The sequence below is a fragment of the Xenia sp. Carnegie-2017 genome, unplaced genomic scaffold, assembly GCF_021976095.1.
Source record: "Xenia sp. Carnegie-2017 unplaced genomic scaffold, XeniaSp_v1 HiC_scaffold_6, whole genome shotgun sequence".
NCBI lineage: Eukaryota > Metazoa > Cnidaria > Anthozoa > Malacalcyonacea > Xeniidae > Xenia > Xenia sp. Carnegie-2017.
In genome coordinates, this window is record NW_025813526.1 from 17,975,351 (window position 1) to 17,991,820 (window position 16,470).

Consider the following 16,470-nt stretch of genomic DNA (forward strand, 5'->3'; position numbering starts at 1 on the left):
TGTCTACCAGGTATGTAAAGAAAACGTAGAAATGGCATTTGCATGGGCATTATCATGAGTTGAGTGCTATTGAACGATAACAAACCAGTAAAATTATGTAAAGAAGAAACTAAAACTTGTAGTTTTAAATTAACTTCTTGTGGCACAAAAATATTATCTTTAAAACAAAAGTTCTTGCTTTACAACTTCGTATGTCGTAAAGCAATAACAATTGAGCCAAAATTTGAGAGATTTCATCCGTTGAAGTAAAAGTAAATCAGATGTTTACTACGCTTGCTATTCTTATAATTCATGCCATTGTGCACGTGTATGTATTGACCGAACTTCATTAACCGACAAGCTCATTTACTTTTATATCTCATATTTTTTACCATTGATGCAGCAACAATCAAATTCGTGAGAAAATTGAGTATTCTAATCCCCTTCTTGTGACACAAAAATATTATTTTTAAAACAAAACTTCTTTTGGAATTTTTGGAATTTTCTCACGAAGTTAATATTAGTATTCAAATACTAATATCAACTTTGTACTTGAACGTCAATATTAGTATTCAAATTTTATGCCATGATTTTATTTACGCACTTTTGTTCTTAGAAGTGCTTCCTTTACTCTGCATTGTATGTTTCATTTGTATCTCACAATGAACCGAGTTACAACAGTCTTACTGATATTTTACGTTTTTAATAATCTTTTACAAGTTGTGCATATGCGTGTAGAACTTAGCGATTTTTATCCATATGGACCTGATAATGGCGATAAATCAGTACCAAAGAATGATGATGGAAGTTCTGGTCTTGTAGCTATTTCGTTTCCTTTTCCTTTCTTTGACACAGATCATGATTCTCTGTTTGTAAGTATTGTTAGCTTTTACGAATTGATGTCAAATATTTGTCAATTCTTAGTACGAGACGTTAGATTGTAAATATAGATGGCGCATGCAGAAGACCTTTGTTTGGGTTTGCTTAGTTGAATATTGTCTATGACTCCTTACTACATATTTGTTATCATCAGCATTTAATTGAAAACTATAAACCTGTAATATTAATATACATGAATTTTTAAATGGCCGATTCGCAGCAATGGTATAGCATTGCTGCGAATTTAAATTGCGCTCCACAGGACAAATTTAAATTGCGCTCCACAGGACAAATACGATTATTTTATGAAAAATTTTGATGTTGCTTCACTTAAACCAATTTAAGTAGAATGTAAACAAAACTATGTTCAAAGGTTATCGTTAACGATTTATATTTATTTTTATGTAGATTTATGTAGATTTGTGTAGGTTACGTGTTGATGAACACCTATTTCACATATTAACCTTTGTAAATGCGTTTATCTTATGTGATGCAGCTACAACAATGACAATGATCAGAAATACAAAAAATTTAAATTAGAAATATTATTGGATCACAATTATCTCCTTGTAAGCCACAAGTTAAATTAATGGAGGTAATTTGTATAAATCTTACGTTTTTGTGAGAGCACATTTATTGATTGTTTGATATATTGTTCTTTTCGTTATGTTAAGAACTCTTTCATCCTGTTACAGTCAGTTCCTTTCATTCGCTTTCTCTTTTTCACAAATGATTGTCTATTAGTAAAAGCAGAACATAGGAAATTGTTGTAGAAGGAAGACAATAAACGTGTAAACGACCAACGTCAGATCACGGACAATGGGCGCAGTTTGGAGAAAGAAAATTCAAAATGCACTAAACTTACAGGGATATTGTCCAAGATATTTACCAATTATGCAAAACTTCCAAACAACTGAAGCTAAATCTTAATGATGTATGATAATTATGTTTGATGTCATGATTAATGGATCTTGAAATATCAATAAGCTAATAAGATATGATTATCTTCCATAATGAATATTAATGCTAAGCATAAAGCTTTAAGTAGGGCCATAATCGAAATTCTAGCAAAAATTATAGAAAATTTTAAAATAAAATGTAATGTGGCATTTCGTCTTTACTCAAGACATCTTCAGAGAGTAATTTATATTAGTATTGAATGTTTAATAGCATGTTATGACAAATAAATATATTTACATGAGGTTTTAGCATAGAAAAAGCAGGCGGTGTGAAATAGATTGCATAAATTACGAAGTAATGAAGGTAAATATAGTAAAATTTAAAAGATAAAGAGGATTAGAACTGTCTTGGATGGTAAGCGAATTCTTGTATTTATTGATTAAGAGGATCTCGTGAATGGAGAGTTGATAGGAATCGTGAAAAGAGGAATTCATTTTAAAACTGTCAAGGTTGCATGGGGATTTGTTTAAACGTATATATACGAGGGAAAATGCTCTATTACCCTGGAAGGGAAAATTGCCTACATGTATTGGGGATTATTTTTATAAAAAAATTGAAAATGCTACTACTGATACTTTTTTTAATTTCGCGCTAACATTTGTTAAAATCTGGGCACACAATAAAGGTCTTGGTCGGCACGCACTAGGAGCAACTTTCGTATGGCCTTTTTTAAAAGAAAGCACACAATTTTAATGGAGAAACCTAGCTTTTTGATAGTCAACTCACTACAGGGTCAACAAATATCTCATGAAAGCTTGGCTGTTCAAACTTCACTCTTGCTCTCTCCCTTAATTTAGCAATTGCTGATGATGCATAAACTGCTATTTTGGACTTTGTTTTTTCTAAACAAGATTTTTCTTATTTGTTCTCTGATTATTAGATTTTGTCAAACTCTCACATATAAACTTGTGTGTTATGCAAATCATTTTAATTGGTATGTATGCTTCTGAGATTAAGCAATTGTTTCAGTCACCATTTTGATTTTCTTTTGATCCTACCAGAAAACGTTGTTTTTAATTTTACTTGAATCACTTGTTTTTCACTGTTCAAGTATGAAGTTATTTAAAAATATTACTACATCCTTAAATTTTTATCCAGTTTATTGGGCAAGATTTAGTGCAAGTGGTTGATATCAAGTTTTGTTTCATTCGTTGATTTTGCTCAATTCATTTGGCAAGATCAAGTGCATTTAATTAACATAAAAATTCAACGTTCTTTTTTTTTCTAATCTTATGTAAAAAATCATTGCTATTTATTCCAACAATCCAAAATTACAGACCATCTGGAATTGTCTATATTTGCACATGAGTGTATGAGGTACACATTTTTCTTAGAAAAATGCATGCTTATGATTACAAACATTAAATTTCAATTGCACTCATATTTCTTAAATAATGCACATTAAAATGCTTGTGCAATCAATATCACATTTTTGAATGTCACATTATTTCATATGAGAAATTAGCCACTGATGTGTTGCGATAATTAACCAAGCATTTTCAATGCAGTCTTTTTCGTTCATCTCTCTTTTTATATCAGGCAATTGGCTTACCTTACAAAAAGAATAGAAACGATACAAAGAATTACAGAAAATCTATAATATGTCCTATCAAACCACAGGATTTTATATTTAACAACACTTTCTACGCTTTACACACGGTAAAGCTGCACAGGCACAGTATCTACACGTAAAACATTTTTACATTTGTCTTTTAAAATTTCCTTTGCATGTTTTATGAAAGATCTGATAACATACTAACTTGTCAATGCTCTCTATGATTTTCCTTTTCTTAATACTCATACAAATAAAGTTTGCAATGTTATATTAACTTTTTGCGTGTTATTACGTGATTCTATCAATTCCATTTTTGTTTTTTTGAAGATAAACACCAATGGAGCTATCTCATTCCTTCGGGAAGTTTCACAATACAAACCGGACCCATTCCCTTTAAGCGGCAATCGTCGTCTAATTGCACCATTTTGGGCAGATGTCGACACCACAAAAGGAGGCAATATATATTACAGAGAAAGTCAAGATCTTGCTATTCTAACAAGAGCTTCAGCGGAAGTTAGAAAATATGATGTTAGTCAAAGACGATTCTCTGCAAAGTGGGTCTTGATTGCTACATGGTTAAATGTTGCACATTATGGTGGCTCTTCAGATCCTAATGTAAATAATTTTTTTTCTTGAGTTTATTTCGAATTTAAATCTTTCATATTGGGGAGATTTTTTCATGGTGATTACATTTTTCTAAGTCAAGATCTATGAAAATTTCAGTTGTTTAAATTATTTTGTATATATTGCTTGCATTCCTAATAAAAATGCAATGAATCAAAGCTGTAAGCTGTTTATGCTTTGCAGTATTTTTTGTGCTTATTTGGGCAATGGGCTCGTGTTTATGTTTACATTATGAGAGCAAAATATGTCTTGCCAAACATTTCAAAACGATGTAAAATTTAATGGTAGAACCTAAAACATAACGGTATTTGTTTGAAGTGACATATAACTTCGATTATTTTAACCATCTACATACATAAAATTTCATATATTTGTCAATTTTTTGATAAACCTTTCTTTCTTACAGAACAACTTCCAAGTAATTTTGGCAACAGACGGTATTAATTCATTTTCAATATTTTACTACAATAAAATCAAATGGACGTACGGCAGTGCTAGTCACAAAACTCCAGCACAAGTAGGTATTCATATGATGTATAATTCAAAAAATGAATATATGTACAATACTTATTGATACACATGCTGCTATTCACTATGTAAACAATGCTGACTGTGATACGTCAACTAACTGCAAATAATTTTTGATATCTCTAATCATGAGGTCAAATTAAATCATTATGTCTACTGACATACTCTGTCAATAATTTAAGCGTTTTCAGAATCATTTACCGTATAATTAAAGAATTATTTTGAGCCAGAAGAGGTGAAGAAGTAACACATGGCAAAGGGATGGATATCTTGTTTACAATCGTTTTTTTATAAGACTCCATTTCTAAAAATTGACTTAGCAATGGCATTCGCAAAATTTTTTTACTTGAAATGCATTGTCGTTTCGTAAGATTGATGGATGCGTAAAAATCATCAAACTGATAAAACAGATAATAACGTCTATGTTTAATAATTTCTCAATAAAATGTTTTCGTTAAGAAATTATTAAAAAAACACATTTGTAAATTTGGTTAGAACTACTTACTTAAATTCAAATATTTATATTCACAAATTAGTATTTATTTCAGGCTGGTTTCAACGCAGGTGATGGTAAAAACTTTTTAAACATTCCAAATTCTCGTACTCCTGAGATAATCAACATTGCTTCAACATCTAACAAACAGATTCCTGGAGTATGGTTTTTTAAAGTCGATGGAGAAACAGTGAAAAACGAAGAGTGCAAGGAAAGTGGAAGTATGATCTACCATAGTATTGCCGTATTATAGTGACTGACTTTGGTTTATCAAATGTGTTAAGTAAAAAATATACACTTTTTAAACAAGAAAATTCTATTGAGATTGTTGCATGCAGATGATCTATTATACTTGTAAATTTTATTTATTTTACAAAATGTGTATATGGGTACTTTAATTATTAAATACATTTATAGATTTGGTGATTTCACCTAGATCGGGGATTGAGTTAGGTGGAACAGAAGTTTATGTTGGTGGACCCTGTTATAAGCCTGGAAATACTATCATTTGTCGCTTTATGGGGAAATTAACTTCAAAAGCACAATACATTAGTCCAGAACAAGCTTCTTGCATCACCCCTCCACTCTATGAGAGTGGACGTATTTTATTTGAGCTGTCTTTGGATGGTGGTGTTACCTACAATTTTAATGGCAGCTTCAGATCAAGTAAGTGTTTGTTATGGAAGTATCTATTAAGTAAGAATATGTTTAAAAGAGTGCATGGACGTAAACAAGAGCATTTACCAAAAATTGCTCAGATAAGTTGTAAGCAGCAAAAAACTTGAAATCAAATTAATTACCATCAATAATATATGACACACTTGCAAAGCGAGTCAACTCGGCCAGGTAGGTCAACTTGCCTAGACGGAACAACTTTCCCATGTAATCGGCTTCTCGGTGTACATAATCAATTAATATATGGCTTACTCCAACGATAGCTTCTTCAAAAGCGTCTTAATAAAAAATAGATAATAGTAACTATGAAGATTATGCTACTCCATCTTGATTATCACTCGACACGGATCGATATAATCGGTTACTAGAGTTGTTCGTTGCGATATAGGGCATCTAAAATTATAATTTTATAGTGGCAAAATCAAAATGCTAACCAACGAAGTATGGGAATTTATTTTGGGTTAAAAACATGGAAAAGTATGAATCGTCGTTTTTCAACGAGTATTCAACGTAAATAACGAAGTTACAAACTTAAAACTGGCGTCGAAAAATGGCGTTTTTTCAACGTTAATATTAAGTCGAGGCAACCACGTCGTTCTGAAGGTCGTTATTTTTGACGCAATTTCGAAGGTCAATCCGACGTCAATTGCCCACTGGAAGAAAACAATTACCGCAAACATTTTACTTTCTTATTTTTATCTGAAGATGACTTCCACTAAGGTTTCAAAACGTTGCTAAATATTAACACCCTATCTACTAACGTGGATGATCTACATTTACTAGCATTTGGCTGATGCTCTTGGGTTTAAACCATTTACTTTATTACTTGCAGTCTTGCTGTTTAAAAAAATATTTACCGCAAAACTCCATATTTTCTAGACCATCATACCTAAACTTAACACCATTGCACGAGAAAGAAATAGATTAACGTAAATTCTTGTGTAACGTAAGACATATATTTATATAGTACCATTAGGAAGAAATCCACCAGACGTTCAAGGATTGGAAGTGGAAAAGTGGGCAGATTCCACCAGAACAGTTTTGACGTGGAATAAAAACGAAATAAACTCTTCACATGTAAACATCACAATCCAACGTGGCTTTTTTCACGTGGAACTGAACAATTTAGTAACTTTTCATGATGTTCCCAATTCTGGACGCTACGAACTTGATTTCAGTGATGGTAATATCTTAAAAAACTCAAGGTAAACATCATTCTATTTAGGCGTTTTACACTGAATTATGCCATAAAATCAAATGGTTGCAAAATTTTGATTTTTTTTATTGACTCTTGTGTTGTAGCTATTGGGGGGTGGGTGGGGTGAGATTTCTACAAAAGTCTAAGATTTCTAAATTAGCAATTGCTTATAGGACAATATTTATGACAATTTTATTTAATTAGAAAAAAGAACTGGGAAAAAGGAGGCTCGAAAAGCGCAGGAATCTTCCCTAGTTATCTTCTCTAAAAAATTGTGCAGGAATCTTTAAAGTTTTTTGTTTACTTGCAAAAATTGTTATTAACATTACCTGTTGAGAAAGAGAACGAGTCAATTTAGTAATAGCATGACAGTGATAGAGCAGTACAAACAAAGAAAACTAAAATTACCAAAATTTTGCATCAGACTCGTAAAATTTCATGAGCCCAAGCAGAATTTATCTTTGTTTTCTGCTCTAAACTAATATTCGATAAGAAAAACATGTTTTAATGTAGCTGATGTTCTTTTTTCTTGCGAGAAGTGTGTTTTAGTTTAGCATTAACACGTGACCACTTAGTTTTTCGTTGCAGAAACAAACGAAAGAGAAGAAGTCTTACGTCGTCTCAATTTCAATTCTTAACATTAAGGCATCGTCACCTAGCAAAAATTCAAAAACGCTTTTTAGTGCTGTTTTTATTTCATCACCTGAACCATGTGGAACATATCTATTCTTTTTAGATAGAATCAATGGTATAGTAAAAAAATTTTTTTTTTATTAAACTTTACACAATAAAATTTTATAGACACGATTCGAGCTTAATGAGATCTTACACAAAGGACTGATGGGCATAATAGTGAAACTTTAAGCATTGTCTTTTTTCTATATTAAGCAAAAGAGTTATCTGCATGCCCTACGAGCATACGACAAGCAAGAGTAGATGAGCAATTTGTCGAAGATCTTGGAGTCAAAAGCCGTTTGATAAACTACTTTCATTTTGGCAAGACATCTTGTTATCGGTCACGAAGTTCCAGGTTTGTGTTAACTAATGTTAAATGTGAACGTCTTCTTACCATAGCTGTTAACGTTTTCACTCATATTTAATGTTAGAATGTTTCTATCAGGAGGATTTGTACTAATTATGGTTTCATTTTATGGTTTTTTCATTTTCAATGTTTCTAGTGGTTTCATATTTTACCTATTTCCTTTTATTGTTTTTGAAATACACGGATACTAACTATAAGATTATAAAAATAATGAATGCTTCTCTTTTTCCAATATGTTATTGCTAGCAATTTAATTTTTATTACTGAAGAATCTTAATTAAAACTTGCAGTATGTTTTGTGAAGCAGAAATGGAAAAGGTATAATGCTTTTTAGAGTACTTAAAAGGCATTGGACGATTTATTTTTTATGAATGAAAATTTTTCCCATTGGAAAGCCTATGAGATTATATTTTAATAGAGATAAATTACGGAGAAAAAGACTTTGAGCGCGCTGACTTGATAATTACTGTTTACTTAGTTTTACATTCTTTTCTATCTCATAATATTATAAGTATAAAACTAAAATATAAACTTAAGGTAGGATGAAACTTTTATGGATAACACAGGAGAAATTTTTTTTTATGCAGAACGTCAGAACATCTAACGATATAATACATAAAATCAATTGCGCTAAAACTACAAAAGACCTCGCTTTTCGTATACTACAGCTTTACAGTAGAACAACAGTTTGTAACTGAGTGGGCTTATACCCCTGTTAATTAAAATGAAGGTTAACATCTAATAGTAACTGATATAGTCTTGGTTAAATAAGTACACCAATTAATATTTCTGATTATTATTTAAATTTATACTATAGAATAAAAACTATAGAATATTTGAAAGCTGAAAAGCCTCCTAAAGCTCAAACGAAGAAGTGTAGGTCAGCATATCGTTGACTTCATCCTCTAAAATAAAAACTGTTCATATGTCTATTGACAGAACGATGCTCTTCCCAACTTTTAATGATGTCTCGGCAAAAAATGTGTTTGCATCGGTCGCCATGCTTGGGTGGAATCCCATTTAGAAATAAATATTTATGTTAATTTAATGCTCTATTGCAGCATCAGCTGTTTAATGTACTGCCCTAACTTGGTTGATTGGATTTCACATGCAAACGCTCCATTTTTTCCCATATCTTATTACAGTCTACATTCTTTCATACAATGTCTAATGGTTATGACACAAGCTTTCTCGATTGTAAAATACATCCCATAAAGTATTATACAAAGTCTCCATTGTTCTGATTTTTACAATTTAGTGCATTAATTCATTATGGAAAGGATGTGTTACCTTTTTATGCTTGTTGTAATTCCCTAGAAAATTGTGGTAAATACATCCCATAAAATATTATACAAAGTCTCCATTGTTCTGATTTTTACCTTTTAGTGCATTAGGTAAAGAACAGCAATGTTGCTATAGTGATCAAGGAACACTGATAGTGGGACCTCCACGTGGTGGAACACCAGATGCAGAATCACCTGAAAACAGAGTATGGTTTCATTATGGAAAGGATGTGTTACCTTTTTATGCTTGTTGTAATTCCCTAAAAACTTGTGGTAAATACTATAGCAAACGGCCTTCTGATGATGGTGCTAGATATGTACCACCACCTGTTGGTGAGTACTTCATTTCGATTAATGTTTGAAAATTAATTGAACCCATAAATAAATTCCATTTATTAATTTAATTCAATATGCAAATTGTTCTTGGGTTCGTCTGTAAAATTCATATACACATCAAAAGCAACAGCAATTTGCTGGTTTTTTTTTTGAAAACAGCTACATAAGTATTCAAAGCATCGATCTGTTAAATAGATATAAGTAAACGTGGTTTTTGCGTAGACCTCTACAAAAACAAATTTTATTCGTTAGTTGTATCAATTGTGTATATCTATGTTTCTAGAAGTCAGCATCACTAATGTCAATAATGGACTTTAGCATTAATTATCTCATATTGTTTTTCACATTAGCTGATACCAGGGGAGATCCTCACTTGTCCACATTTGATGGAACATTTTATACATTTAATGGTCATGGTGAATATGTTCTCTTACATATCAACAATGGTGATGATCTACAATTTCAAGGAAGAATGATACCAATTCTTGATGATCAAGGCAAAACCACGAAAGCAACTGCACTCACAGCATTTGCCATAAAGGAAGCAGAAAGTGATACTATACAGGTAAATATATGGCGAAAGAATTTGAGAGTATAGTAGGATTTTTTATTTATTTCAATGTGGTAGTACTGAAACGAGTTACGAGTTTTTTGAGCTCTTCCATAATTTTTTTTTCCCAAAAAACTTTTCCTTGCTTCAATAAATTTATTTTACGTAAAAGAATAAATTGTATGTAAGAGTAGATACTAAATTATTATTTCAAAGCACTTTTTAACATTGCTTTCTTGTCGAAGGTTGAGTTCAACAAAAGGCAAAAAATTATTGTTTATTCCAACGGAGAAAAAATTGAATTCGATGAGCAAACGAGACTGGACTTTAAAGAAGTTTTTCTTATCAAACATAATGTAACAAAAATTGGTATTTACTTCTCGTCTGGAGTGTCTGTTGAGACAAAGTCAATCGAAGATTTTTTAAACTATCAAATTTCAATCCCACAGAAGTTTAAAGGTAATTACTAGATAGATAGGTTGCTTTACTTTAGACTTTTTCTTAATATTTTTGAGCATATTCAAACAAAAGACTAAAGAAGGATTTCCACTTTTAAAATATATAACTTTTTGTGTTCAATCACAGGAAAAAAATTAAGTTAAGGAGAAATTTTAAAGATATAAAACTTCCCTAAGAAAACTTTGCATTGCAAAATAAATATTTTCGGCTTACTTGCTCTTGCTTTGATCATGCATTTGCAAAAGTATTCTTTCTTTTCTCATATGAATTTTGTTTGCAAACTTTTTGAATTAATATATTTTTTTTTGTCATACTCTAGTAAATTTATCTCATAAATGCGTCATATATTATACAAATGAATTGTCCAAATAACCTTTTTATATCACAATCTAAATTTGTCAGATTAATTCATAACATTAAAAGACATCGATTGTAAAGAAATTTGCATGTTAGAATTCAACGGAAACGTCGTCCAATTTTATATTTGTGTTTGCAGGAAATACATCTGGACTTCTTGGCTTTTGGGACGATAGTACCGAAAAAGAATTTTTATTGCCAAATGGAAGCTTCATTCAAACTAATTCAAGTGATCGAACCTTACATTATGAATTCGGCTTAAAATGTAAGTTTTTTTCAAATTTTTTAAATAAAAAATAATGAAAAACAATGGGTAAAATAAGGAACAGTGGCGCAAACAAGGGGGAGGGGGTTTCCACACCTTAAAAAACAGAGGCAATATATTTGTAAAAAATGGAAATCAAGATAGAAATTTAGGTGACACATACTTGACTACCTTTGTTTTGGATGACTTCTTCATCCCAACTTTTGTCAAACTTTTACTTTTTTAATCTGACAACAGAAAATGTGTACTATGGTTACCAGTGGTATTCTAACCATTTGGTTCGATAATTTTTTTGTATGTTGTGCTTATATGTCAATGAAAATATTCTCAATATACAAAGTATAGAAATTGCTTATGAACCAAGAAAGGCTGCAAAGTCTGTATGATTATGTCAGTCAAACGTAACAGAATACATGGGTTATAGGCATTGAAAACAAGGTTCTCTATTTTGCGCACATGTCATCATAAATAAATGAATGAATGAGCGATAATCATCAGATGTACAATGATGTAATAATGAATTGTAAGAATCGCGTAAAAATGATATAAGAATGAACTTTACATGACAATATCTCGTGTTGTAGACGTCATTAGGGTTCTCTTTGATGAAAGTAATACGCTTTAAGATATTAAATATACTTCAATATAGTGCTGTTTTCGTTATCGTTTATTATAAATCAAATCAAAGACTTTTGAAAATGGTTGTATTTATAGGTAATCATCAAATTAATGTTTTCTAATGGCATATAACTTTCAGAATAGCGTAAAATCATACCCCCAAAACACGCGGAGCATGTCTTTCATCCACCTAGAAATGCTTAGAGCATGAATATATGCCCCCCAAAAGTTTAAGTCAAGCTACGCCACTATTAAGCAAATGACTAAAGTTAATGTAAGTTAGCTTTAACATTCTTTGGCATCCCAAAAAAATATCGTAAATAAAGTTCATAATAAGGTATTTATTGAAAATTCATTTGCGTTGAGAGAAATAATGCTAGACTATGGAGCTTTTTGCTTTGCTTATGTGAACAGAAAATAATCTGTTTTGCAACGAGGAGACCAATTATTCTTTCTAGAAAAAATTAAAATACAGCACTTGCTTCAGTGAAAAGCTTTTGCGATAAACAATACAATTTGAACTTGGAAACCATAATATATTTACAGGGATTGTCAACAGCAGCAAAACTTTGTTCAAATACCCAAGTGGAAAGAGTTATAACAGTTTTGTTGATCAGACATTTACACCAAAGTTTTTGGATGAGTCAAACACATTATTTTCTGACGATGATTTGGAGCGGCGAGCAAGATCTGTCTGTGGTGAAAACAAAGAATGTTTATTTGATGTCGCTGTCACAGGAAAGACAAGTATTGGCGAAGCAACTTTAAAATCTTTTGAAGAACTGCAAATAAGAAAAATGACTCCATTGTTGGTGAGATGAATGAAGTTTAATCGTTCAATATGTACTTGCGTTTCAAGAACATGTCACGAAAACTATATCTTAAATCTTCCTTTTTTTTCATAGTTTAAGTTAGCAATAATTTGCAGAGCTACGTTTTTCATTTCAGTCGCGGCTCCTGTCTATTTTGGTTGTGATGGTATTCAAGACAGTGAAAATAAAACAGACTTTTGTGGTGTTTGTGGAGGTAATAATTCCACGTGCACAAATTGTCAAGGTGTTGTCCAACCTGGGTTTATTGCAAATGTAACTTGTGGTAAGTGACTGTAAGTCATACATTGTTAGAATCAATCGATATTTGAGACTTTACATATTGCTGATCTTTTCCTCATTGCCTGCTCATATATTGGGAAATGAAGCTTACGAGTACGTAATTTATTGGCTTAATAAGCTCTACAGATCAAGCGTATTATTATTCTAACACATAACATTAGAAAAATATAATAATCGAGAATGAAGTAGACCTGTTCGGATTTAAAATACTGTAAAATAATATTGAGTTATGGCATTTAAAACTACGTTAGTACTAGAGCAAGTTTTAGCCTGTGATTTGCATATTTGTTTTTTAGGAGACACAATTTTGCATTTAGGATACTGGTGGAGGTTTTTTGTTTACTATACGAATTTTTTGCGCTGTCTCAATTAACATCTTACTAATTTGGTTCTCTAGCGGTCATCTCAATACGACAAAAAAAGGGAAAATATCATAATTTTTGCTAAAATAATAACCACTATAGTTTTATAATATGAAGCATACTCGAAATATAACATTCATGATTAACCCAATATTAAAAAAAAGAAATAGGCATTGTTTATTGGAAAAGTTATATTTTGAATTTGTTACAAATTCAAGATCCGAATATATTTACAAGCCATCTGACGCTCTACTCATAAGTGCTCTACTAATATAAGCAGCCTATGCTGTTTAATTTGAATAATTATGATTTGAATATATTTAAATTATGTAGTCTCATCTATAAATGTTAGAGAATAAAAACAACACGATCTTTATACTTATATTATATCTGAATACTAATTTTTCAAAAATATCTATATGCACGCCATTGCATTATGTCTTTGAAATGAAAGTGATACTGGCACAAAATAATTATAAAGCTTAAATTAATTAACCCTAATGAACATTCTAATTTTACTAACACTCAAATATGTCATTTAAATAATAAAATCTGATTCACAAATTTCTTACAAGAAAGAAAAGGAAACTCATCACGTTTGTTTATCAATTTTCTTTTCAGGATTTCATAAAAAGTAAACTTGAAATATTTAGAAAAAATTAAGAATTCATCTTTTCTATATAGCTCTACTATGACGTTTGTGTAGCAACATTAGCGATATGATATTGGAAATAGCGGTGCAATATGAGAAACGAAGTTTTTATGAAATCTATTTGGCTTAAGAGATGGTTCTCAATGTTTTAATAGTTTAGCGATTTCTTCGTGAATTTATACAGGTGTTTATCAAGAATGGAGTGAATGGAGTGTTTGTTTCAAGAAAAACGACAAAGATACGAAAATGAGAAATCGAACTTGCTCTGAAGCTGGCCAATGTGGATATCTTGGTGAAAACATTCAAGAAAAGTCTTGCGATGATGGTAAGTGTATATTTTAAAGATAGGTGTGTTTTATATATGCTTATACATCACCCAAAGAATATTTACTTAACACATACGTTATTGCGCAATATGTCATTATAATTATGTAATCCGGATTTATCACTGACAATTTAAGCCCGGTTTCCAGATAATCGTCTTGATCGTCTGTCGTCTGAAAGCCTACAGGGACGAAATCTGGATAGAACTCTGTCCATATCTAATCGTCCTTCCACATTTTCAAACGACTGACAATCGGGACGATTATATGGAAACTGGGCTTAATGCCAGTTAAAACTAAGGAAAATTTCGTGCTAAATGAAAACATCTCTAATAAAAACAGTCTTAAAGTTCCCATATCACCCTCAGGAAAATTATACATTTAAATAGAGTTGACATTTTTAAAAACACTTGCAATATATTTTATAAGACGAAAGTCTAATCTTCAATGACTTTTTTGACGTCAAAGTTTGCTGGGTCTAGTTCACCGACATGACGTACATTGGAGAGCACGCTGCTTTTGAACGCTATAGAATTACAGTGTGATTAATTGAAAAAAAAATATAACTGAAGTAAAATAAGAAATAAATTTCTCAACTTTGCTACAAATTTCACTATTAATAATGCACATGAAAAAATCAATCAACTCTAATTGTTTCAGAGGAGGAGTACAATTTATCGCAAATACGAGTGCAAAAAAATGAAATACAGTGCAATTTTTTGGAAAAATGCGCTCCTGGCTCATTGGTTAGTCCAACAAAGAAATGAGCTAAGAGCCAAGCAAAATAAACATTTCAAAATGGGAAAGTTAAATGATTGGAAACAAAGCTGTGTCAACGGCTGGCCTAAGTTTTAAGTAGATTTTCTTTAGCGAATGAGTTTACAGTTCATTGTTTGCAAAGTGTTTCTAGTGAAAATAAAACACTGCTAAAAGTTGGTACCTTGTTATGGCTGCGTGTGTGGAAAATATGGATCTGTGAAAAGTAATATCCGACGTAATTGAAAAATACGAGCCGGTCGATCGTCTTTCAGACTTGTGCATTTTGATAGTCCATGAAAAGTCACATGTGCATGTTTTTCTCAAATTGTATTTGAAACCATGTTTCAACCTGTACAAACTAAACCGTTGGAAAGCAGCGTTTTCTTCAATGTACGTCAAGTCCAAAAAACTGATGCCATTCACAGCACCTCACGGACAAATACGAAAAAGCCAAATTTGAAGACCAAAAAATTAAGGAAGATAAGCATAGTGCACCTTGTCAGCTGCTCAAATTTACCACATATTATACAAATAAAAGAACTAAATTTCCATAAATGTAAGAGAATATTATATTGAAATTATACATGAAACATATTGTTTTATACATAAACAACAACCATCATCTAGAACGCGAACCTTAAATATCTTATGCAGCACCAAAATCATAAATTTGCGCGAGACACCACCTTCAATATTTGCGATATGTACGAATATGTTATGTTTCACATAATTGAATATTTTCCAGAAAATCGTCGTATTTTAACTGCAATATTTTCCTTTTATTGATAAAAAAGGAAAAAACAATTTGCAACAGCAAGTGTACAAAAACAAAAAAAATTATTAAAGCATTTTCAATTAATTCAATTAATGCTAATTAGAAATTAGTTGTGTAATGTGTTTAATTATATTATTTATTTGTTAAAGTCTTAAAACATCTGAAAACGTTTTTATGTTAGTAATTTTTAAAATAATGCAAAATTGAACAATATGTTTCGCAAGCCACCACCTTCAATAGTTGCTCTAATAACGATATGTACGACTATGAAATTAAGGTTTTTTTTCGGCGTTTACACATATTTGCGAGTTGAAAGTCTATGTTTGCCTTCTAAAATAACTGAAGTGGATCAATTATTTTCTATTCCATCGAGAATTTTGCCTTTTGCGTATACAAGATGGGTTTTTTGCATGACATGCAACATTTTAATATCTATATGTCATTGGGTAGCATTGGCATAGCAAAAAATTCTTCATGCAGTGCACACTTCCAAAAGTACGGCTTACCATAGAGTTAGTTTACTTTTTAAATCTTAACATTAAGGGTCTATTTTCCTCACAAAAAAATATGAATTGGCAATCTCTTATAAAACAAATGTAGAATTTTATCAGTCTTGGAGCAAATGGAGTATATGTTTTAACAAGAATGGCAGCGACACGAAATTTAGAAATCGAACTTGCTCAGTT

At 31.2% G+C, this 16,470-nt stretch overlaps 2 protein-coding genes across 3 annotated transcripts in view; both read left to right on the forward strand.

Moving 5' to 3' along the window:
* The window catches only part of LOC124456785 (protein mesh-like), a 41,583-nt gene extending 27,409 nt beyond the window's left edge, over positions 1–14,174 (forward strand). Inside the window, exons 8-15 of one of the 2 annotated variants that reach the window (XM_047007125.1) lie at positions 7,780–7,921; positions 9,320–9,549; positions 9,903–10,117; positions 10,348–10,561; positions 11,058–11,183; positions 12,348–12,613; positions 12,750–12,896; positions 14,112–14,174. In XM_047007125.1, coding sequence (XP_046863081.1) covers positions 7,780–7,921; positions 9,320–9,549; positions 9,903–10,117; positions 10,348–10,561; positions 11,058–11,183; positions 12,348–12,613; positions 12,750–12,890 — 1,334 coding nt within the window. In that variant the 3' untranslated portion in view covers positions 12,891–12,896; positions 14,112–14,174. The remainder of the gene's footprint in view (positions 1–7,779; positions 7,922–9,319; positions 9,550–9,902; positions 10,118–10,347; positions 10,562–11,057; positions 11,184–12,347; positions 12,614–12,749; positions 12,897–14,111) is intronic. The other variant, XM_047007124.1, reaches the window with a different exon arrangement.
* Positions 598–4,038, forward strand: LOC124456787 (sushi, nidogen and EGF-like domain-containing protein 1). The gene is made up of 2 exons (XM_047007129.1): positions 598–851; positions 3,701–4,038. Exons 1-2 carry the CDS (start codon positions 621–623, stop codon positions 4,007–4,009), a joined length of 540 nt encoding a protein of 179 aa, XP_046863085.1. The 5' UTR covers positions 598–620; the 3' UTR covers positions 4,010–4,038.
* Positions 14,175–16,470: the final 2,296 nt, after the last annotated feature.